The sequence below is a fragment of the Erinaceus europaeus genome, chromosome 2 (assembly GCF_950295315.1).
Source record: "Erinaceus europaeus chromosome 2, mEriEur2.1, whole genome shotgun sequence".
Classification (NCBI taxonomy): Eukaryota; Metazoa; Chordata; class Mammalia; order Eulipotyphla; family Erinaceidae; genus Erinaceus; species Erinaceus europaeus.
Window position 1 is genome coordinate 25824532 of NC_080163.1, and position 24640 is coordinate 25849171.

The window sequence follows — 24640 nt, forward strand, 5'->3', positions numbered from 1 at the left end:
GGAATCCTTACCCAGGTCCTTGCACTTTGCACCATGTGCACTTAACCTGCTGAGCTACCGTCCAACCCCCCTGAGGTAGCATAATTTTATGCAAAAGAATTTCATGCCTGAGGCTCTGAAGTCCACACTCAGTCTTCAGCACCAGAGCTGCGTAGTAAAATAAAAATGAATTAATATGTGATCCGGGTGGTGGCACAATGGATAAAGCACTGAACTCTCAAGCATGAGGTCCCGAGTTCAACCCCCGGCAGCACATGTACCAGTGTGATGTCTGGTTCTTTCTCTCTCTTCTCCTCTCATTCTCATTAATAAATAAATAAAATATTTTCTACAAAAATGAATTAGTATGTAAAGTTTGTTCTCAAGCTTTAGCAGGTACACACACACAAAGACATGCATGTGATTATGTGCACGTGCTCGTGCGCGCTCTCTCTCTCTTCCCACTCTTTTTTCTTTTTTTTTTCTTTAGTGGGGCCTTCCTCTCTTTCTTTCATGTGGTACCAATAGCAAACTAGTAGAAATGCTCTCCCACTGAGCCACCTCGATGGTCCAACTTTTTGATTTCTTTTTTATGAGAGAGCGAGTCTATAGAGTATGAGCACACACTACCACTCCATCACCCACGGAGCTTTGATTTGTTTTTATCTCTGCTCTCACTAGAGTTTGTCATCTAATCCAAGACCTTATGCCCACAAGTTAAGGTTTTCTACTGCTTAGCCTATTCCTTGACCGCACCACCCTCCCTCCCCCCCACCCCCCACCTCCCCACCACCTGTCACTTCTTCTTCTAGCGTTTGCCCTTCTTCCGGAGCCAGTCAACAGCATCAGGTTGAGCCTGATGTAAAGTTTCGAGACCTCCTTTGAATCTGGAGAGATGGCAGTCATTGACTATGTGGGTCATAGTCTGTCTGTAGCCGCAGGGGCAGTTCGGGTCATCTCTCGCTCCCCAGCGATGGAACAAAGCGGCGCACTGGCCATGGCCTGTTCGATAGCGATTTCTAATCAAAGTCCTCTAGAAATTTTGGGAGTAAAACAATGGGCTAAAGAAGTCAGGCAGTGTGACTTCTATTTTTATCTCCTTTATCTTCCTTCCTTTCTTCCTTCCTTCCTTCCTTCCTTCCTTCCTTCCTTCCTTTCTTTCTTTCTTTCTTTCTTTCTTTCTTTCTTTCTTTCTTTCTTTCTTTCTTTCTTTCTTTTGGATTGAGGCCAAGAGAAATCAAGAGGGAAGAGAGATAGAGAAGGAGAAAGATAGGGTCACCTGCAACACTGCTTATGAAGTTTCTTATATGTGGGACCCGGGGGTTGAACCCCAGTGTACGTGTACACTCAGCCAGCTGTGTAAACCTGGCCCCCTCCCCTTCATTTTTTAACCCAGTAACGAGTAACATCACTCACCTGCTTCTGTCCAGGGGTTTCTCATTTGGATTTTATGATGGTAAACTGTATCCCTTATGCACGGTGCCTTTGTTGATCAGATCAAGCAATCATATATGGCTGTGCTTTGAAAAATTAATCGTATTAAAGTAATGTTTGGACTACTTTTACTTGATAAAAACATGGAATAAATATTAGTGGTTATGTTGGCAAGGAGGCAGATGGACTGTGACCAGAGAAACATAAGGGGACCTTCTGCGATATAAGAATGGTATTTGAGTCTTTAGTTCATAATTATAAAGATATGTTCACTTTGTAAAAGTTCATCAGACTGTATACTTAGTATTTATATAACGATCTGTTGGTATGTTAAAGTTCAAATAAGTCACTTAAAAATTATTCTGTACAAGAGGGCAACCTTGGAAAAATACTATGAGTTAGAAAGCTAATGTTTCATCTAGACAGTCTTCAACTATCAGTGTCACTTTGAGGATTCTGTAAAATTTCTCAGTTTTTCTGCTTCTTGAGAATGACAAACTTTTCTATGTATTTCACTGCTTGGATTGTTGTGTGTGTTTCTCTCCCCGACACCCCCATAAGGATTTTTTTTCCACTAGGGCTTCACACCCTCATAATTTCATTTCTCCAAACAGACACCTTTTATTTTTCTAGATAGAAAGTGAGAGATAGTGGTCCAGGAGGTGGCGCAGTGGATAAAGCATCAGACTCTCAAGCCTGAGGTCCTGAGTTCAGTCTCCAGCAGCACATGTACCAGAGTGATGTCTGGTTCTTTCTCTCTCTCCTTCTATCTTTCTCATTAATAAATAAATAAAATCTTTAAAAAAAAAAGTGAGAGACACACAGACAGGCACACCGACCTAGACCACAATACCATTCCAGTACTTGGGAAGCTTCCATTGCAGTGGCCAGGGGTTCAAACCCAGGTCCTCTTGCAAAGTAAAATGTGTTCTCTGCCAGGTGATCTATCCCTCAGCTGCTCTGGAATGTTATTTTTTTTAATGAATAAATATTTTTAATTTTTTAAAAATATTTATTTATTCCCTTTTGTTGCCCTTGTTGTTTTATTGTTGTAGTTATTGTTGTCATTGTTGTTGTTGGATAGGACAGAGAGAAATGGAGAGAGGAGGGGGAAGATAAGGGAAGAGAAAGATAGACACCTGCAGACCAGCTTCACCGCTGAAGTGACTCCCCTGCAGGTGGGGAGCCAGGGCTCAAACCCAGATCCTTAAGCCAGTCTTTGTGCTTTGTGCCACCTGCGCTTAACCTGCTGCACTATACAGCCCGACTCCCAAATATTTTTAATTTTAAATGAAGAGAGAGAACCAGAATATTACTCCGGCAAATGTGATACTAGGGATCAAAGTTGGGACCTCATGCTTGGGAGCTCAATAATTTACCTGCTGAAGCACTTCCCAGTATATTAAATTGTTGATTTTTTTATGGGATTATAAAAGCACGTCATGAAAAAAGACACTTTATTGCTTTTTTTCATCATAAAAAGACACTTTAGGGGGCCAGGTGGTGACACACCTGCTTAAGCACTCAGTGTGCAAGGATCCAGGTTCAAGCCCCTGGTCCCTACCTTCAGGAGGGAAGCTTAATGAGTTAGTGAAGCAGAACTGCAGGTGTCTCTCACTGTCTCTCACCCTCTCTATCTCCTCATCCCCTCTCAATTTCTTTCAGTCTCTATCCAATAATAAGTAAATACAAATATTTAAAAAACATTTGAGTCTTATGTTTTCATTTACTTCAGGAACATGTTAAGAGGTGGGGTGGTGGCACCACTCGTAGAGCACATGTATTACAATCTGCATAGAACGGGCTTAAGGCCCTCATCCCCCTCTGCAGGGGGCAGCTTCACAAGTGGTAAAGCAGTATTGCATATGACTCTCTTTTTATCTTCCTCTCTTATCTCTCCCTCTCCTCTCAATTTTATCTATGCCAAAAGATGGGGGTGGTCTGGGAGGTGGCACAGTGGATAAAGCATCGGACTCTCAAGCACAAGGTCCTCAGTTCAATCCCCAGCAGCACATGTACCAGAGTGTTGCCTGGCTCTTTCTCTCTCCTCCTATTTCTCATTAATAAATAAATAAAATCTTTTTTTAAAAAAAAAGATGGGTAAAAAGTAAAGCTTGTTACTTGATTTGGTGTATTGCAAACAGGAGAGGGAGCACAGGGAGGTATATGGTAGTGGTGGTGGGAAGTAGGGCGGGCGCTTTGGGGCCCTGCTATATAAAGGTGGGAAAGGACCCAAGTTGGGAGTGAGAGTGTTTTGCAGACACCTGTCATGGGAAGATGAGAAGTCATCTTGTCAACAGTTCTACAGAAAACTCTCTGTAAACCATTAACCCCTTAATAAAATGATTTTTTAAAAAGAGAGTGAAAGGGAATAGCTACCGAGAGTGATGGATTCCTCATGCAGGCTCTGAGCCCCAGTGATAACCCTCATGCCCAATTTAACACATATATTCCTTTAAGAACATGTTACTGGGTGATTAGTCAAATAATAATGCTAAAGATGGTTTTTGGTATATTGCTTTCTGCAGACATGTGGAACCATACCTGGTTACAAAACAAAACAAAGATGCAACTTTTTAAAATGCTAATGAAAATATTTAAGCTAGTAACCTGACACTGAGTGTTGATTATATAGAGCAACAAATTCTGCACTATCCATAAATGTATTTCCTACATCTGAGACCTTGTACTAACAATATATTTGCTATTTCTCTACATCTTTATTTATTTATTTATTTATTTTTAGAAGAGCACTGCTCATCTCTGGCTTATGGTGGTGTGGGGGATTCAACCTGGGACTTTGGAGCCTCGGGCATAAGAGTCTGTTTGCATAACCATTATGCTATCTATGGCATTTCTGTTGTCTTTATATGAGTGTTTTACGTAGCTAATGTGAATGCTTTGATTGTTTTTCATAAATGGAGTGCTCAGTGCCTTTTATATTGTTTGGCATAACCTTTATAAAAGATAAGTGGTACAAATTATACCTAGTGTTTGCAATAGTAATATAAATCAAAATCTTTAATATTCTCCTTCTAGATTGAAGAAGAAGCAAATGGAGATGTTTTTGATATAGAAATTGGAGTATCAGATCCAGAGAAAGTTGGTAAGTCAATATTTACTGTATTTTGTGCTTATTTTTTTATAATTAGCTTGGTTGTTAATGTGCTAGTTTTCTTTAGTAAATAAGTGCATTGTTGCATTGTTAAAGTGGCACATTGTTACTCTTCTCCAGCTTTATGAGTTTTGATTTACAAGCAAAAATACATGTCATATTACATTTCAAAGTATATCTTAGCCATCAAAATAGCTCTCGTGAATAGTGTTCTTGCTTTATCGTGCATGTGACCCAGTTTCAGGCTGAATTCCTACCGCATCGAAGGAAGCTTCAGTGCTATAGTGTGTGTTTCCATCTTTCTTATCTGAAGAAGTTAGCCTGGAGGAGTGAAGCCCCACAATGACAAAAGAAAGGGGGGTGGACTTAATATGTGTACTTTTGATGAAATGATAACTATAACCAGGTTAATTCAGCATGTCCTTGTACACTGTAATCATCACATACTTTTACATTTGTGTGTGTTGTTAAGCTTATGACGATTTAATATTGCGTGACTTTTTTAATAGGTGATGGCATGAATGCTTACATGGCATATAGAGTAACCACAAAGGTGAGATTTTTATTCCTTTAAAAAAAATACTGAGCCGTTATTATGTGAGGTTTGAGGAGGATGATAATTAAATGTCACATAATCTGTTTTACAAAGGGTGCCATTCAGTCAAGATTACAAGTAATTGCTTATAGTGATTTTTTTATATGTGGTTTGGTTATTCTGTGAAAATAGGCAGGAGAAAACCTAATCTAGACCTAAGGAGATAGGAAAGAATCCCAGTGGGAAGTGGCATTAGACAAAGAGGAGAACAGAAAGAAAGAAAGAAAAATGCTTATTCAGGAAAAGGATTTGCTTATGTAAAAGCTAAAAGAGAGCACTGTGCTTTTCAGGGTATGTAAAAATGGTGCCATACTGAATTGTTTGGTTATGAGAGTCTCAATATTATGGATAGTCACCACACTAAAGAGCTTGGGATTACTTTACATAACAGAGTCATTGGAAAGGTTCAGATAAGGGCAGGGGTAGGGGGGTGATAGCATACTGGATATGAAAAGAAACTATCTTGAGGGAGTCGAGTGGTAGCATAGTGGTTTAAGCACATGTGGCACAAAGCTGAAGGACTGGTGAAAGGATCCCGGTTCAAGCCTCCGGCTCCCCACCTGCAGGGAGTCGATTCACAAGCGATGAAGCAGGTCTGCAGGTGTCTGTCTTTCTCACACACTCTCTGTCTTCCTCTCCTCTCTCTGTTTCTCTCAGTCCTATCCAACAACAACAACAATAATAACTACAACAATAAAACAACAAGGGCAACAAAAGGGAATAAACAAATAAATATTTAAAAGAAAAGAAACTATTTTGCCTGAGGCTGGCTCCAAAGTCCCAGATTCAGTCCTCCCTACCATAAGCTAGAGCTGAGTGATGTAAAATAAAAAAAAAAAAAGTTTTAGATAAGAGTGTGGAAGAATTATTATTAGTAGTGGAGTAGTAGTGTTACTATTTTACAAAGGCTTTCCTCACCATGAATTAGGAGGGTGTAAGTAGAGGTTTGAATTTCTATTTAAGAGGCCATTGCAGTTCTTAAAAGGTTGTTGTCCTTCAAATCTTAAAGAGAATGAGAGAAGGTCTGTAGCAATGAGATGTAAGGCTAAGGCAATGGTTCTAGCACTGAGTGAAATAAATGATTTTTTGAGTGGTGTAGAAGGTAGAATCAATAAGACGTAGCTGTAAGGAGGAATGCCCGAGTTATCGATCAAAGGAACTTTGTGGGTTTTAGGGTAGCCCTGGAGAAAGGCCAGTCCAAGGGAGGAACATAGTGTCCACAGGGGTGAGTTGTGTTAATTCATTCAACAGATAGCAAACAGGTGATCTTCTCTCTTGGGATTTATGTTCCTGCAAGGAAAAAAAGAAAAAGAAATTAAAATAAATAGCAATGAGATTTAAGTGGCGGTGCCCCTTGCATATTTCAGTCTATTAGACTGAAACTGAAAGGACATTTGGATCATTTGTAAAAATTAAAGAATGATTAGTATAAACATAAGTAGAGATGAGGGGGTCGGGTAGTGGCACAGTGGGTTAAGCACACATGGCACAAAACACAAGGACCAATGTAAGGATCCCAGTTTGAGCCCCTGCTCCCCACTTGCAGGGGATTCACTTCACAAGCGGTGAAGCAGGTCTGCAGGTGTCTCTTTCTGTCCCCCTCTCTGTCTTCCCCTCCTCTCTCAATTTCTATGTCCTATCCAACAACAAGGATAGCAATAATAATAATAACAACAACAATGATAAACAAAAGGGGGAAAAATAGCCTCCAGGAGCAGTGGATTAGTAGTGCAGACACCAAACCCCAGCAATAACCCTGGAAGCAAAATAATTAAATAAAGTAGAGTTGATAATACAGTATGGCAAGTATTATGTCTTTAAGTTTCTGTGAAAATAAAAAATACGTAGCTTAGGTTTTCTTCAGTTCTAACAGTGTATCACATTTGTTAAAAACTACTTTCTTTTGCAAAGTAGGGTGTGTGTGTGTTAAATATATGGCACTGATTTCCAGATAAATTATAAATAAATAATCTCTTCTTCACTTGTAGACTTCTCTTTCCATGTTCAGTAAAAGTGAATTTTCAGTTAAAAGAAGATTCAGTGATTTTCTTGGTTTGCATAGCAAGTTAGCAAGCAAATATTTACATGTTGGGTATATTGTGCCTCCAGCTCCAGAAAAGAGTATTGTGGGTAAGTGCGAAAAAAATTTTGACTTTTGTTATTATTAGTAGTTGAATTTTAGCTGTATAGATTTGTAGACTCCATATTCACTATTACTAAATCCCATTTAGATAATCTTTTTCACAGTCATTCTTGAATGAAGAATATGGTTTGATTTACATGGTAAAATAATATGAAAGATTGGAGCAGAATCTGTCAAGTTGAAGGCAATTAAAATCAGGACCAGGCTACGGTACACATAGTAAAGCACACAGGTCATCTATCATACAGGGTCCTAGGTCAAGTCTTTAGTCCCCACCAATGGGGGAAGCTTCATAAGTAGTAAAGCAGTGCTATAGATGTCTCTTTTTCTTGCTCTTTCCCACTCTCTCTCTCAATTGCTCTGTTGCATCAAATTAAAATCCAATAAATTAATATATTTTTAAATGCTCTAACCTTTCAAGGTCATTAGTATACAGTACTATCAAGGCATACTAAAGGAATGCCTTCTAAGAGATAGAAGTGTTAATTTGTAGCTGTCTGTTGTCCAAAAAAGTATCTAGTCATATAGCAGTGACTACTGAACTCCGTTTATTTCACATTCATGCTGTAAGTACCAAGTGATTAGTTAAGAATACACACAAAGGGCAAAAGAAGTGGTTCAGTGTTAGAGTGAACTCTTTTCATAAATGAGATCCTGGATCCAATTCCTAACACTGTATAAAAACCAGAAAGATAAAAATAACAAAACAGTGTGTGATCTGGTCAGTGTGTCTGTTGTCTCTTACACACATGCACAGATTTTTTTAAAAACAGAATATTCAGAAAACTACAAGAGAGAATTTTCACTCTATCTATTTATGCTCAACTATTTAAAGAAATCTGTTATTTATTAAAATCTTGGAAGTATATTTTCCTTTTTTCAGTTACAGATTTTTACTTACCTTACTTTCTTTTTCCATATATATATATATATATATATATATATATATATATATATATATTCTGAATAGTTATCTCTCTCCTCCTCTTTCTCTCACTCCTGAAAAATACTTTAAATACATAGTATTTGCTGAACTTTATTATTTTTACTTTTCAGACTCTTAGTCGTTTTTTGTTTGTTTTTTACTAGAGCACTGCTCAGCTCAGGCTTATGGTGGTGTGGGGTTTTGATGTCTGTTTTTTTATTTGTTATTAACCAGAGCACTGCTCAGCTCTGGCTTACAGTGGTGCTAGGGATTGAACCTAGTTCCTTTGGTACCTCAGGCATAAAAAACTTTTTGCATAATCATTATGCTATCTCCCCAGCCTCAAACTTTTAACTTTGTAAAGCATTTTTATCAATTACTTTTATAAAAAGGAAACATTGACTGAACCATAGGATAAGACACTGATAGTTTTACAGTGACAAATCTTGGTATAGATCATTTGAGTTTAGGAATTTGAGTTTCTCTCCACTTCTTTAATGTCTATATTCTGACTGTTGTTCTACAGATTGGGAAAGGTTTTCAATATTATTTCCTTGAATATGGTCCTGCTTCTTTCATTTTCTTTTTTCTGGGATTCCTATAATTCTTACATTTATCTTTCTAATGTAGTCTTATGCTTCTCATGGAGTTGCTTCATTTTTCCTGGCCTTCCCCCCTCATCCCCCATCTTCTTCTGTTTTAGAGATAGAGGTCATTTTATTCTTTAATTCTTACATTCACTCTTCTACATTATTTTGTCTACTTCAAAGATTTTCCAATTAGCTGCTTCTTTAAAAACCTTTATTAAATTATTAACAAATTATTATAATAGACTATTTCATGATATAACATCATCTTGAATCTTTTAAAATTTTTTTCTCCCCAAAGGAATGACTAAGGTTAAAGTTGGTAAAGAAGATTCATCCTCCACTGAATTTGTAGAAAAAAGGAGAGCAGCTCTTGAAAGGTAAATCTAGACACCTGGACTTCCCCCCCCCCCCCATTTGTTTGTATGTTTGATTAGGAGAGAGAGAGAGAGAAAGAGAAACACCAGAGTATCATTCTGGTACATGTGATGCTAGGGATCAAACTCAGGCTCTCAGCTTGAGAACCAAACAATTGAACGTCTATGCAAGATCCCAGGCCAGCTGGATGCTTTTTGTCTTTGTGTTTCTACTTCAGTACTAGATCTATTATATCGCCCAAATACATGTGTGTATATATGTGTGTGTGTGTGTGTATACACACACATATATGTTAAATATATATATATATATTTAACATGTACATTATTTATTTATTTTGCTTTATTTAGTGAGAGCAAGGGGAGATAGAGCAGAGCATTGCTCTGACATATGCATTACTGGGGATCAAACTCAGGGCTTCCCACATGCTCCAGACTGTGCCATCTCTGACCACATACATAGCACAACCCTGTTTAATGGCATAGTGTTTTAGTGATTAACATTTTTTCAAAATACCACCTAATTTAAAATCTCTTTCTTTGAGCATTATAGTAGATATAATTGTGTTGTTATTTGTCCTCATTACTCATTTAACGGTACCTGTTTTTTTTTTTTTGTTTTTGTATTTCCCAGAGCACTGATCAGCTCTGGCTTATGGTGGTGTGGAGAATTGAACCTGAGATTTTGGAGCCTGAGGCATAAGTCTCTTTGTATAACCAGTATGCTGTCTAACCAACCCCCCCCCCATTGCTTTAGTTTTATAATTAACTGTAGTCAACAAAAGAAATAAATTGTTGAACATAGAAGAAGAAAACAAGAAAGGGCAAAGGCTAATAATATTTTTATTTTATTTATTTGTTTGTTTTAGATAGAAAAACAAAAGTTGAGAGGGAAGGGGAAGAGGGAGAGAGGGAGAGACACCTGCAACACTTGTTTCACCGCTCATGAGGCTTCCCCTCTGCAAGTGGGGAATGGGTCTCTGCACACTGTAATGTGAAAATATTTGGATGGGGGGAGCAGGCATTGGCATCCCTGGAAAAACACAAGGAAAAACACAAGTAAAGCAGTGCTGCAAGTTAACTCTTTTTCTCCCTTCTTTCTCCCTTTTTCCCTTTACATCTGTCAACATAAAAGAAAGCAAAAAAAAAAAAAAAAAAGCCACTGGGAACTGTGGTTTCTTTATATAGACACCAGTCTCCAATAATGACCCTCATGGTAATAAAAATGATAAAAATTAAATAAAGATAATAACTCTGGGTGGGGTTAGATAACATAATGGTTATGCAAAGAGACTGTCATGCCAGGGACTCTGAAGTCCTAGGTTCAGTTCCCTGCACCACCATAAACCAGAACTGAGCAGTGCTCTGGTTAAATAACAATAAATAAAGTAAATAAATAACTCTTTAGTATTTAGGTTCCTAGGAAACTATTTGTGTAATGTGTTGGGTAGTTGGCTAGTTACAATTTGTCTAAGTTAATTTTTCTCTTGCATTACTATTTAATGAAAATTTTTTAACAGTGAAAAATTAGGTTTTTGTGCCCTCCTCCTTAATTTTGTGTAATTGTTTTGGACCGAGTGTACAAAAGTATTAGTCATTATTTGAGTTGATTATGTACTTAAAGGCTGATACGTATGCTGCACCTTCCTTTAGAGAACTTGACATATTTCCAATAGCTTCAAAGACTTGTCTTCATTGTGTCAGACTGAAAGAAGAAATGGAAGAACTCCCACTCCTAAAATTTTAACTTTCACTCCCTCTTTGCAGTGCTATACAAGAAAACTAAAAGCATCTTAAAGTCCAACTTTTATATAAGTTGGCAATTACCAACACTTAAGACATTATCTTGCTTCAGAGGGTTTTTTGTTGATTTATTTGCTTTTTTACTTTTTATCTTAATTTAGTTTTAAGTTTTCTTTTCTCTTTTTTAAATTTTACTTAATCAGAGCTCTGTTTAGCTCTGGTTTATGGTGGCATGGGGGATTGAGCCTAGGACTATGGAGCCTCAGTCATGAGAGTCTCTTTGCATAACCATTGTGCTATCTACCCTTGCCCATTCAATTTGAAATTTTACTTTTTGTTTTCTTTTTTGACTTGAAATTAGTTGTCAGAGTGCATAGGCCATATGTCAGAGAGTAGTGAATATCGCTCTAGGGTCCAAATTACTTTCTAAAACTAAGCAAGTTATTTGTGGGTTTTATTAGCAAATTTTAAGGCAGTACCACAATGAAGCCAATTTTGAGTAGTTTGCAACAAGAAAAGTTAAAGAAAACATAGCTTAAGATCTTAAGACTTAGAAGATCCAGATTATATCTATGGGAATTAGCTATAAAATATTCACATTGCATAAAGAAAAACTGGAAGTATGCATTATAATTGATTCAGTTATGAAAGATGTCATATACTGAGTATTTTTAAGAAGAATGTAGATAATGCACTTTACGTTTCCTCCTGAAAGTATAACCATGATGCTTGAAAGACCTTGCAAGCCCTGTTTTTCCATGAGTAAATTTGAAATATTTTTGATGACATGCTTGATAAGGAACTTAATGAAGATTTATTGTACCCTAGACATAAAATTTCATTCTCCGTTCACCTTTCTTCTAACTTGAGTGTATTAATTACATAGTGCTTACTAGACCTTCGTGCAGTATAAAACCCTGAGGAGAGTTTTAAGGAAATGCTGAAACTTGACTTTGTTTAAATGTGAGGACAGTTTCCTTTCTGATAAATGTTATGTTAATGGAATTTGTTTTTACTTTTTAAAAAATATTTATTTATTTATTGGACAGAGACAGCCAGAAATTGAGAGGGAAGGAGACAATAGGAAGGGAGAAAGACAGAGAGATACCTGCATCCCTGCCACTCGCAAAGCTTTCCCCCCTGCAGGTGGGGACCGGGGGGCTCAAACCCAGGTACTTGCACATGTAACGTGTGCTCCACCAGGTGCACCACCACCCGGCCCCAGGTTAATGGAATTTGCAGTAGTGAAGAAAAGAAGAGATGCTATATATAATATATGAGAAAAATTCATTTTGCATTAGTAAAGATGATAATAGAAAAGGTAGAAGTATAGGAACTGGAATGATATTCTCAGTGATATTTTGGGAAATTCGTTAAAATGTAATCATCAGAACAGATATATCTGAGGGATACCGAACGTAGTTGAATCTGATGAGTCTTGGAAGTTCCATTGTTATCCTATTTGTGTACATACTTTTTGCTCAACTTAGAGTAATCATATGGCTGACTGGAATAAAAGAATAAATTTCTAGTACTAAAGTACAGAAGAGAAAGAGAGTGGTTAAAGTTAGCAGGAACGATTTCTATCAAGACTGTTCTTAAGATTGCTCACATTTTCTTGAGCATGCTTTACATTTATTTGCCATCAGGTCTTTTCTGGGACTTCAAGCTTGGATGTTTCCACTCTTGGCAGAATCTTCCTAAGCCCCCCTCTCACCCTATAGACGGGAAACAGAGACAGTGAGGGAGACACTGTGCCTTGTCCTGATGCTCCTATATGGCTGATAGGATTGACCTCACACATGGTGACGTGTGCACTCTGCTGTGTGAGTTATAAACTAGAGCTTTAGAGTAGGGTGCTATATAGTGTGTAATAATGTAGAACCTTTCTATTTGTTGCAGCCTAGTGGTACCTCATATTTGGACCCTGAGTTCTTTTCTGACACCTATTGGGAAAAAGAAAAAAAAAAAACTCGAAAAGTAAAAATATTAAAGAAAACTTAGCTTAGTAAGGGCCAAAATTTGATCATGTAAAATCTTTGATAATTTGATAATGTAAAATCATTATCAAATAATGTAAAATTTACATTATTTGATAATGTAAATCTGCTGGTAAGGGGGGAAAGAGGTAGACTTTTCTCCATTTTGATGATAAGTAGAGTTTCTTTGACTAGAATGCATACAGTGATAATTATTAGGACTCAAACAATAATTATGAATATATTGATGCACCCAAAGGTAATATTATTTGACAAGCTCTGTTAATATATATTATTTTATAACTCTTAATACTGAGTAGGGAGTTGGTAAGTAGATCCCTCCCACTTCTACCTCTGCCCCCCCCATATCTTTTCTTTTCTTTTTTTTTTTTACATATTATGTGTTTCCTCCAGTCCATCCTCTCCCCTTTCTCCCTCCCCCCCTCCCCTGTCCCCTGTTTGAACCTCACAGCTACACAATCCCACTGCTCCTGGCAGACTTTTTTAGAAAGAATGTAAGGAGAGAGATAGAGAGACATGACAGCATCTCTTTACCCTGCTGCATGGAGATCCCTTGTGGTCATTTCAAACCTGGGTCCTCATATATAGATGTTCTCTGTGGAACACGGTCTCTCCCAACCCATTCCCCAAGTCTTTTAAATCATTAAATTGCTGTGTGATCCTGACTAATCAGAATGAAGATAATCTCCAGATTTTTAAAAATTCTTTTAAAATAACATTAAAAATAAGATACTACTGACTAATTCCAAGGCAGTTTTATTATTTTTTAAAAATATTTTTTTTAATGAGAGAGACAGAGAAAAAAGAGACATATTCTAGATTTCGGTGGTACTGGGGATTGAACCTGATTATTTTACTGATTATTTATTTATTTATTACTAGACCACTGCTCATCTCTGTCTTATGGTGGTATAGGGCATTGAAAGCAGTTTTATTCTTAAATCTAGGTATCTTCAAAGGACTGTGAAACATCCAACTTTGTTGCAGGACCCTGATTTAAGACAGTTCTTGGAAAATTCAGAGGTATGAATGCCACTTTACATTTTTATTTTATAGATTTCATTATTATTTATGTTTGTTATAATATACAGAGTAAGAAATAATTTGATTAACAGATGGACAAAATAAGTTTATTTTTACTTAGTAAAAATAATTTTTTTAACTATTTAAACTACCAGTTGAATATCTTCTTTTCATTGATAATTGTAGGGTGATCAGTTCTCCCCCCCCTTTTTTTTTAAGTTTTAAAGAACGGCTTTTTTGTATAAATGATCTGATTCTGAATACCCTAAATTATTTTGGGGCATATTGAAATGAGTTTATTTAGTTCTCATTTTATATTTTTTAAAATGTATTTATTAATGAGAAAGGAGGAGTGGTCCAGAAAATGGCACAGTGGAAATAGCATTCAGCTCTCAAACCTGAGGTCCTGAGTTCAATCCCTAACAGCAGCATATGTATCAGAGTGATGTCTTGATCTTTCTCTCTCTGCCTATGCTCTTCATGAAATAAAATAAAATAAAATAAATGAAGGAAGGAAGGAAGGAAGGAAGGAAGGAAGGAAGGAAGGAAGGAAGGAAGGAGGAGAGAGGGAAAGAACCAGACATCACTCTGGTACATGTGTTGCTAGGGATTAAACTTGGTACCTCATGCTTGAGAGTCCAATGCCTTATCCACTGCACCATCTCCTGAACCACACAGATCTCATTTTATTTTATTTTAAAGATTTTATTTGTTTATTAGAAAGAGAGGAGAGAGAGAGAAAGAACCAGACAATATACTGGTACATGTGCTACCGAGGATTAAATTTGGGACTTCATGCTCAAAAGTCCAATGCCTTATCCACTGTACCACCACCATATCTTCTTTTAGAGATGGGTGGGTATGGGTGTGTGTACACGTACGTTCTAGTATTCAGATCTTGTAGTGAAATTTGTTTATTTGAAAGCAGCTTAAACTTTATAGCTACCCTGCACTTTACATTTGAGCTATCCAGCACCTCTAGGTTTATTAGCAGCGTATAATTCTAGTTGTTAAGTGTTTGTGATTTTCTTTTTAATTTACCTGAATTCTGAAAAAAAAAATCTAGAATTTTAAAAATTACACTGAGAAAAAAAATTAACTGAGATTAAAGAGGTCTTTCTCCCAGCTTCTTTCCTCATGAAAGTTTATTTCTACTAGCAGCCTATTTCTGCTAGCATACAGGTGGCCAGTGTGAAAGCACTTGGCAAGTTCTTGATGTGTTTTGACAAACAGGGTGTTGTTCTATCTAAATGTAAACATGCAGAAGAAAAGCAAATAGAAAGTCTATTTTTTAAGTTTTCCTTTGAGAATGTACAAGTAGTGTATTTGAGAAATTAGGTCGCACTATTGAAATGTACGAGAGTGAAGAAAATACAGCCTTCCTTTTTTCTTCTTTTTTTCTTTCTGGTGGGGAGGGCAGTCCCTTGTGTGCCCAGTTAAACCTCCAGGCTTTTAACCGGTTTGTTTGCCCTTATTTGTCATTCAATTCCAGCTGCCTAGAGCAGTTAATACACAGGCCCTGAGTGGAGCAGGAATATTGAGGATGGTGAACAAGGCTGCAGACGCTGTCAACAAAATGACAATCAAGATGAATGAATCGGATGCTGTAAGAGCTGATTTTTCGACTTGAATAATGAGATGAATTAATGAGCCCAACAATTGCATTTTAAAGCTGAACAAGTAGAAAATAGGATATTAATTTGCTTATTGAGTTTAGTTCTCAGCCACATCAGTTGACCACCATGGTTATACACAGTTAATTTGTTGCTTTAAAACAAGGAGTGTAGCTTGCTATTGGTAACCTAATTTACAGTGGTTTCTTCAGGCTAAATCAGCTCCATTTTTCATCCCCCCCCCCCCTCGTAGTGGTTTGAAGAAAAGCAGCAGCAATTTGAAAATTTGGATCAACAACTTAGGAAACTTCATGCCAGTGTTGAGGCCTTGGTCTGTCATAGAAAAGGTTTGTTTGCTAGGTTATTTCTTTACCTGCTTAACACTGTAAGTTAACACAAACATTTTCTTTAAATTTTATGAAACGTTCTGAACTTCTAGTGGAACACAGTAGTTTAAGAGAATGTTTTCTACTTCAAATTTGTTAAGTATTTTAAAAAATATTCTTGCTTAGAAGTAGAAAGCTCTCAATGTTATAAATATACATTTACAATTTTAGATTAAAGATGTTCAATTTATTAGCTGTTAGTAAACTGAATGAATGTATGTGCTTTTTTTTTTTTTTGATGGCAGAGATCAAACTCCAGATGTCTATCTTAGATTAAGATAAAAATATGAAATTTAAAAATGTTTATATTTGGAACTTTTCTTTAAAATACTGCTTCTTGCTAGTGTTTCCTGGAAAACTTTGAAGTTTTGTGTTTGAACTCAAGTATTTTTTCTATTTTTGAGACAACTGTTTAAAAATGTGGAAAGTTTTTGTTTAAAATGTATAGAAAAATTGAATTTTTTTTTAACTATTGTGTGTTCTAGGGCTTGGGCATATTTTTTAAAAATATAAGATTTTTAATAATAGACTCACTAAACTACATGAGTAATTTACTGTGTTCCATTGTCAGTTATACATTTTAATAAAGTGATTAGAGCAGTCTGTTAATACACTGACGAAAGTTTCCAACAGCATTTGCCACTTGCATTGCATCTTTTAGGAAATAGCTCTGTGGTTCTTTTATAAGGCTTTCTCTAGTGGAGAGCAACAAAGCAATTTCTAGGCTCTGTAATTACTAGTCATTAACAGCATCCAAACTCTGAATGCATATATTTTTCCTTACTTGAAGTATATCAGAAATGGTGGCATTCAAAACTCTTTAGAAATGTTTTCTATTTCAGAAAGCACTGTTGTAAAGCAAAGAAAAGGCAGTTTACGTGAATCGTCTCTGTAATCTCACTTTGCTTTCCTGTTGCTAAATAGCATTCTTATTAAAAGTTACAGAGATTATTTTCAAAGTTTTAATGCTGTAAAGTCTAAAAGAATGTAGTAGTTTGAGTTTACTTGTTCCAAATGCATTCTTTATAAAAATGTATTTCTTGTCAGAGAGAGAGAGACCTCTAGGAGAAAATGGGAAGCAGATTACAGTATTAAATCATTAAGCATCCCCTAGGAACACAAGCATAGGTTTTTCTTGATGTTCAGTAGAGTTGTGAGCAGTTGGCATTTATGCCCAAGACATTTTAATTTCTGATTATTTTATATGTTAAATTCCTTAACTCTTATTTAATTAGTTTGTGAGTATGTGTGTGTGTATATATATATATATATATATATAGAGAGAGAGAGAGAGAGAGAGAGAAAGGAGAAATCAGTGCAATATTTTTAAACTTTACTAGTGAACACTAAAAGCGAATCTTTTTTTTTATTTCAGAGCTTTCCGCTAACACAGCTGCCTTTGCTAAAAGTGCTGCCATGTTAGGGAATTCTGAGGATCACACTGCTTTATCTCGAGCTTTGTCTCAGCTTGCAGAGGTTGAGGAGAAGATAGACCAGTTACACCAAGAACAAGCTTTTGCTGACTTTTACATGTTTTCAGAACTGCTTAGTGACTACATTCGTCTTATTGCTGCAGTGAAAGTAAGCCTTATTTTCCAATCTTTCTTAAATTCTTCCCATTCCAGTCCTTAAAAGAAGAAATTTGGTCTCCTAGTAGGCTCAAATTTAAGTGTGGCTTTCACTCTGTATTAGCACATATATAATGCCTTCAAGTTTCTACCTTAGTATTTTCTTTCCCTCTGATTTGGAAAGTACAATAGGCAGAATCAGTGTTTTAAGAGGTTTAAGAAATTCCAAAGAAAGAACAAAAGTAATCTTTATATGCACAACTTTGCTTGTATAACTGATAGTATTTATTTATTCATCCTAGCACAGACTGAAACTGCCAGTGGACTGTTATCATTAATAAACCTGTAATGAGAAGCAGGACAAAATCAAAACTGATTATCTCATGGATATGTTGTAACATTAACATGGGTTTGGATTATAAGCGGGCATTCTGTTTATATATTGAAATGTAAAATCAACATGTAAGATAAGATGGGTGGTAGTTAAATAATACACTGTGCTATTCACTGGTAATCTTTCAGAATGAACATTTTAAAAAAATATTTATTTTATTATGTATTCCCTTTTGTTGCTCTTGTTTTATTGTTGTAGTTAATATTGTCACTGATGTCATCATTGTTGGATAGGACAGAGAGAAATCTAGAGAGAAGGGGAGGACAGAGAGTCATGAGATAATAAATTGATGGGACTCAAATTACTTTAGGTTTAGTGTAATACTGGATAAGCTCGTTGAAGTATACTAAGATTTAAGGAAATGTTAAAAAATTAAAAACGTTAAAGATGATTTTGGATAGTTTTTATCATTTTTATTTTATATATTTATTTTTCTCTATTTTGTTGCCCTTGTTTTTACTGTTGTCGTAGCTATTGATGTCATCATCGTTGTTAGATAGAACAGAGAGAAAGGGAGAGAGGAGGGGAAGACAGAGAGGGAGAGAGAAAGACAGACACCTGCAGTGAAGTGACGCCCCTGCAAGTGGGGAGCCGGGGGCTTGAACCAGGATCCTATGCCTGTCCTTGCGCTTTGCACCACATGTGCTTAACCTGCTACACTACCACCTAACTCCCAAAGTTTTTACCATTTTTAATATATATATATATATATATATATATATATATATATATATATATATATATTAGCTACATATTTTAAGAAATAAAATTGTTAGAAGAAGAAGGAAAGTCGGTATGGCCAAAAGGTAAGGGCTAAAAATATTAGATGACTTTTTTTCATTTTGTATATGTTACATAGCTGATGGGCAGAGGTTGCTTTATTTTTTTGTTGTTATTGTTTTCTTTTTTTAATTTTTTATTTATAAAAAGGAAACACTGACAAAACCCATAAGATAAGAGGGGTACAACTCCACACAATTCACACCACCAAAATTTCCATTCTTTATCCCTCTGGGAGTATGGACCCAGAGTCATTATAGGGTGCAGAAGGTGGAAGGTCTGGCTTCTGTAATTGCTTCCCCGCTGAACATGGGTATTGACAGGTCGATCCATACTCCCAGCCTGTCTCTTTCTTTCTGACAAGCAACAGTTGAAGGAATCAACTATCACCAAGCCTGCCCTGAAAGAAGTTCTGAAAGGTCTCCTATAAACAATCACATCACCATAAACATGCCATGTATCAGAACATTCTAAAAATCTACAATAATGGCATTAAATATATTCAATCTATAATATCAATAAATGTCAGTGGCCTGAATTCACCTATTAAAAAGCACAGAGTAGGAAGATGGATCAGAAAACACAACCCAGCCATGTTTTCTGCAGGAAGCCCACCTAACTCAGCAAGAGAAACACAGACTCAAAGTGAAAGGATGGAAAACTACCATACAAGCCAATGGACCACAAAAAAAGGCAGGAACAGCTATGCTTATATCTGACACAACAGACCTTAAAATAAATAAAATTTAAAAGATAGGGATGGACTTTACTTGGTGCTCAGAGGATCAGTCAATCAAGAGGACTTAATGATTAACATCTATGCACCCAAGGAGAGGCCATCTAAATACATCAGACATCTGCTGAAAGAGCTACAGCAATATATTCACAACAACACACTAATAGTAGGGGACTTCAACACCTCACTCTCTCAACTTGACAAATCATCCAGGCAGAAAATCAATAAAGAAACAAGGGAGCTAAATGAATAGAAAGATAAACTAGAACTATTTGACATTTTCAGAGTAAAAATGGTGATTTCACCGTTTTCAGCCCATCTTAGATGGAGCTTAAAGAAATCATGTTAAGTGAAATAAATTAGAAACAGAAGGATGAACATGGGATGATCTCATTCACAGGCAGAAGTTGAAAAACAAGATCAGAAGAGAAAACACTAAGCAGAATTTGAACTGGAGTTGGTGTATTATACCAAAGTAAAAGACTCTGGGGTGGGTGAGTGGGCTAGGAGAGTTCAGGTCCAGGAACAGGATGGCAGAGGACCTAGTGGGGGTTGTATTATTGTGTGGAAAAATGAGAAATGTTATGCATGTACAAACTATTGTATTTACTGTTGACTGTAAAACATTAATCCCTCAATAAATAAATAAAGTCTAGGATAATGACATTAAAATATCCTGAGTCTATAATATCAACAAATGTCAATGACCTGAGTTCACCTATTAAAAGACACAGAGTAGGAAGATGGATCAGAAAACACCACACAACCATATGTTGTCTGCAGGAATCCCACCTAACTCAACAAGACAAACATAGATGCAAAGTAAAAGTATGGTAAAAGTAAACTATCATACAAGCCAATGGACCACAAAAAAAGGGCAACAATAGCTATTCTTATATCTGATAAGATAGATAAAACAGGGGGTCGGGCGGTGGCGCAGTGGGTTAAGCGCATGTGGCGCAAAGCGCAGGGACCGGCATAAGGATCCCGGTTCGAGCCCCCGGCTCCCCACCTGCAGGGGAGTCGCTTCATAGGCGGTGAAGCAGGTCTGCAGGTGTCTTTCTCTCCCCTTCTCTGCCCCTCCTCTCTCCATTTCTCTCTGTCCTATCCAACAACGAATTGCGTCAACAAGGGCAATAATAATAACCACAACTAAGCTACAACAAGGGCAACAAAAGGGGGAAAAAAATGGCCTCCAGGAGCGGTGGATTCATGGTGCAGGCACCGAGCCCAGCAATAACCCTGGAGGAGGAAAAAAAAAAAAAGATAGATAAAACAAAAGAAATTATTGGGTTGTTGGGAAAGTCATGCTATATTTTGCATAGAGAAAAGTAGGGGGTAAAATCAGCACTCGGATAATATGAACATAAAACTAAAAAAAAGGATTACTGCATTTTCATTCTGTCATTTACTCTCATGTCTGTATGTGATTTCTTTTTTGCATTTACTTGCTCTTGTTCTCCCAACCCTTCGAAACATTGTGGTTGACTTGTTCTGTCATGATTTGAAGGGGCGCAGGGTGGTTTCCTACTTCTTTATTTAGTTCTGTATGCCTAACTATATGTATTTGTTAACTTCAACTAATATAGGACTTTTTTTTTACATTTAATTATCTCTTTACTTTTTAATTACCTTACTTTTTTTTCTTTTGATAATCTCTTCTACCACATTTTTACTTTATTTCTTGTTATCTTAAGGATTTTTCCCATTTTCATGTTTTCAGTTTCGAGGATATTTCCAGCACTTAAATGAATGTGAACAAGATCTGGTTTTGATATTTAATAAACTGTATTAAACCTTTCTTCATTGTATAAAACTGTTAGAAATCTTGAGTGCACATGTTACCATATACAAAGATCTTGGTTCAAGCCCTGTTCCCCACATGCAAGAGGGAAACTTCACAAATGGTGGATCAGTGCTGCAGGTGTCTTTCTCTCCCCTTCTGTCATTCTCCCTCTATATTTCTCTTTGTCTCTATCAAAAAAGGGGTGGGGAAAAAAAAACCACTGGAAAAGGTAGAGGCTTCATGCCAGTACTAAACAATACCTGGTAGAAAAAAAATAAATCCTAAAGGCTAATGAAATGCATTTTTGTATATAGTGTCTTCTTGATTTTGAACTTATATTTCATACAGTTGTATGATACTTTTAAAGCAAATGAATGTGGAATTTTCTTTGATATAAGGCATATTCATTCAGTTTGACAGTATGTTAGATAACATTTGTATATCTGGTTTGTTTTCAGTTACAGCACATTTGATTTTAAGAAAGTAATTCATTAATAATAATAATAAAACAGAGATAAAGAGGACAGATTATGGCACAGCTGGCTGAATGTACATGTTACAGTGAGCAAGGACAAGGGTTTGAGCCCCCAGTCCCTACCTGCAGGGGGAAAGCTTTGCAAGTGGTGAAGCAGTGTTGCAGATGTCTCTCTGTCTCTCTGTCTCTCTCTCTCTTATCACCCCCTTCCCTTTTAATTTCTAGCTGTCTCTATGCAATAAATAAAGATAATAATAATAAAAAGCAGAGACCGTAACTCACAGTCGCTTAATAGCATTATGTTATTATCTTTCAGGGTGTGTTTGATCACCGAATGAAGTGCTGGCAGAAATGGGAAGATGCTCAAATTACTTTACTCAAAAAACGTGAAACTGAGGCAAAAATGATGGTTGCCAACAAACCAGAGAAAATACAGCAAGCTAAAAATGAAATCAGAGAGGTAACTAATATAAAATACTTGATCTCTTAGATTTTTCCATGAATCATTCATATGTGCATAATTTTTAATATTTTTTTATAAACCATTCAGTACTTAGCTATGTTTCCATAATTTTATGAACTGTTAGGATTCATTTAGCATTTTTGATCATCTCGTGAGTCTTTTCTTAACTTCCAAATGACTATAGAAATAAGAAGCATATAAGGAAAAGATTGATTAATCTTTATTTCTTAAGTATACATTTCTCTTGAGATGATCAATGTGATTTCAGCTTATTACATATTTTGTGTCTTAACAGTGGTTATAGAGAAATACTTGTTCCACATTTAGCTGTCCAGGCAACATTATTCCCCATATATATGTATTATATATGGTATTTAGTAAATCTGTATAATTTTATTATAATTTATACACTTTTCTTGTCATGCTTCAATAAGGAAATTGAAGAGGTAGGACAACCTTTATATTACTAACAGTAAATATACCTGCTCTTTCAAGAGTATGTACCAATGTCTTGGTTACACAATGAGAAAATACTATTTCATTGCTTAAGCCTTCAGTTTTTTTGTTTTGTTTTGTTTTCCTTTGCTGTTCCATTGGTCACAATCACACTGTTTTCGTGTTTCTATAGTGAATCAGTATTTATTAAATCTTCATAGTATTTTTAATTAGGATATTTTACCATTAAAAATATCTTTTTGGTATTTGTCATACAGTTTTCCCTAATTAAAAGTATTTCCATGGGCATATAGTATTCTTGGAATTAACAGAAGCATGTTGATATATTTTAAAATAATGATATAATCAGACATGACAAAATTACAGTCTTAGCATTGCTAAGTCATTTAAAATTTTGTATTCAGAATATTTTCTTTTGCCTTACGTACATTTAGGAATTATAATGCACTAAGTAATAGCATTAGAATTTTAAGTAAATCATACCATTAATGAAATTAAGCTCATAGAAATTTCTACCATGAGATAGATTCAAGTTTAGATTTACATTGGACTTGAAATGTTGAGTTTTTTAGGTTTTCAGGCAAGTGAAATGCCATGACAGCTAGTTACTTAACTTTTCCCAAGGAAAAATAAAATACTTGTACACTTTTGCTTGATTTTTATTAGTGGGAGGCGAAAGTACAACAAGGAGAGAGAGATTTTGAACAAATCTCTAAAACCATTCGAAAAGAAGTGGGAAGATTTGAGGCAAGTATAACAATTTTGTATTTTTCTTAACAGTGTATTCACATTTTGTTATTACTGTGGTAAATTCTATTGTAACACTAATAGACTTTTCCTCCACATGTTTCCTTTAATCTAACAGAAAGAACGAGTAAAAGACTTTAAAGCTGTAATTATCAGGTACTTGGAGTCATTAGTACAAACACAACAACAGGTAAGATTATGTCTTTTGTAATTTCTAAAATATGTTTCTTGACTGAGAGATTGTTATGTGAAGACTTTGACTCCAAAGCCCCAGGGGAGTCGCTTCACAGGTGGTGAAGCAGGTCTGCAGGTGTCTATCTTTCTCTTCCCCTCTCTGTCTTCCCCTCCTCTCTGCATTTCTCTCTGTCCTATCCAACAACGACGACATCAATAACAACAACAATATTAACTACAACAATAAAACAACAAAGGCAGCAAAAGGGAATAAATAAATGTTTTAAAAAATATATCAAATTCATTGTTAAACCTAGAGTCCTTTTTGCCTCTACTCTTCATATACTATATATATATATATCTTTTACCCCAAAACCTAGGCTATGAAAAACATCTTGGACAATTTTTTCTCTCTTAGTTTTATTTCTATATTGCTCAGAGCTATTTCACTGAATTTTCTTTAAATGCAATTATTAATATAAAAGGAGAGGAAGAGAGAGAATGGAAAGGGAGAAAAGAAAGATAGCTCTCTTATACCACTCCTGAAGCTTCCACCCTGCAGATGGTGGCAGGGGGCTTTGAACCTGGTTCCTTGCACATGATAACTTGTGTTTCAGTGAATTGTAATAGTTAAGCTTTTATTTTCTATAATATATATATAAAAAGAGAGCGATGTTATATTGTTATATGTTATATTGGGAAAACTCATGGCTTTATTTTTATGGTAATTATGCTAGTGTTCAGTTGCTATATACAGTTTAGCATGAATAAAAAAGGGGGGTTTAAAATTCCATCTGGACCCAAAAAGAGAAAAGAAAAAGAAGGACACTTCGAAGTTGTAATATGTTTAGGTGTAACTTAGAAAGGAAGAGAAGCCAGAACCATAGAAAAAAGGGGCAAGAAAAATACAGAGACGGGGCCAGGCTTGGCACAACTGGTTAAGTGCACACACTACAGTGTGGAAGGACTCCGGTCCCTGGGCCCCACCTGCAGGAGGAAAGCTTCAAGAGTAGTAAAGTACAATTGCAGGTGTCTCTCCATCTTTCTCCCTCTCTGTCTTTCCCTTCCCTCTCAATTTCTCTCTGTCTCTATCCAATAATAAATAAATAAATAAATAAAATCTTTTAAAAATATAGAGATA

At 36.0% G+C, this 24640-nt stretch overlaps 1 protein-coding gene and 1 long non-coding RNA gene across 2 annotated transcripts in view; both read left to right on the plus strand.

Moving 5' to 3' along the window:
• LOC132534047 (uncharacterized) overlaps positions 1-24640 on the plus strand; it is a 590553-nt gene that overhangs the window by 394287 nt on the left and 171626 nt on the right. The window lies entirely within an intron of this gene.
• Positions 1-24640, plus strand: part of SNX2 (sorting nexin 2) — a 58399-nt gene that overhangs the window by 32238 nt on the left and 1521 nt on the right. Inside the window, exons 4-14 of the mRNA XM_060177443.1 lie at positions 4453-4519; positions 5038-5081; positions 7112-7253; positions 9080-9158; positions 13846-13921; positions 15414-15527; positions 15788-15881; positions 17296-17501; positions 21976-22119; positions 23245-23329; positions 23448-23515. Of these exons, the coding sequence (XP_060033426.1) occupies positions 4453-4519; positions 5038-5081; positions 7112-7253; positions 9080-9158; positions 13846-13921; positions 15414-15527; positions 15788-15881; positions 17296-17501; positions 21976-22119; positions 23245-23329; positions 23448-23515 (1119 nt within the window). The remainder of the gene's footprint in view (positions 1-4452; positions 4520-5037; positions 5082-7111; positions 7254-9079; positions 9159-13845; positions 13922-15413; positions 15528-15787; positions 15882-17295; positions 17502-21975; positions 22120-23244; positions 23330-23447; positions 23516-24640) is intronic.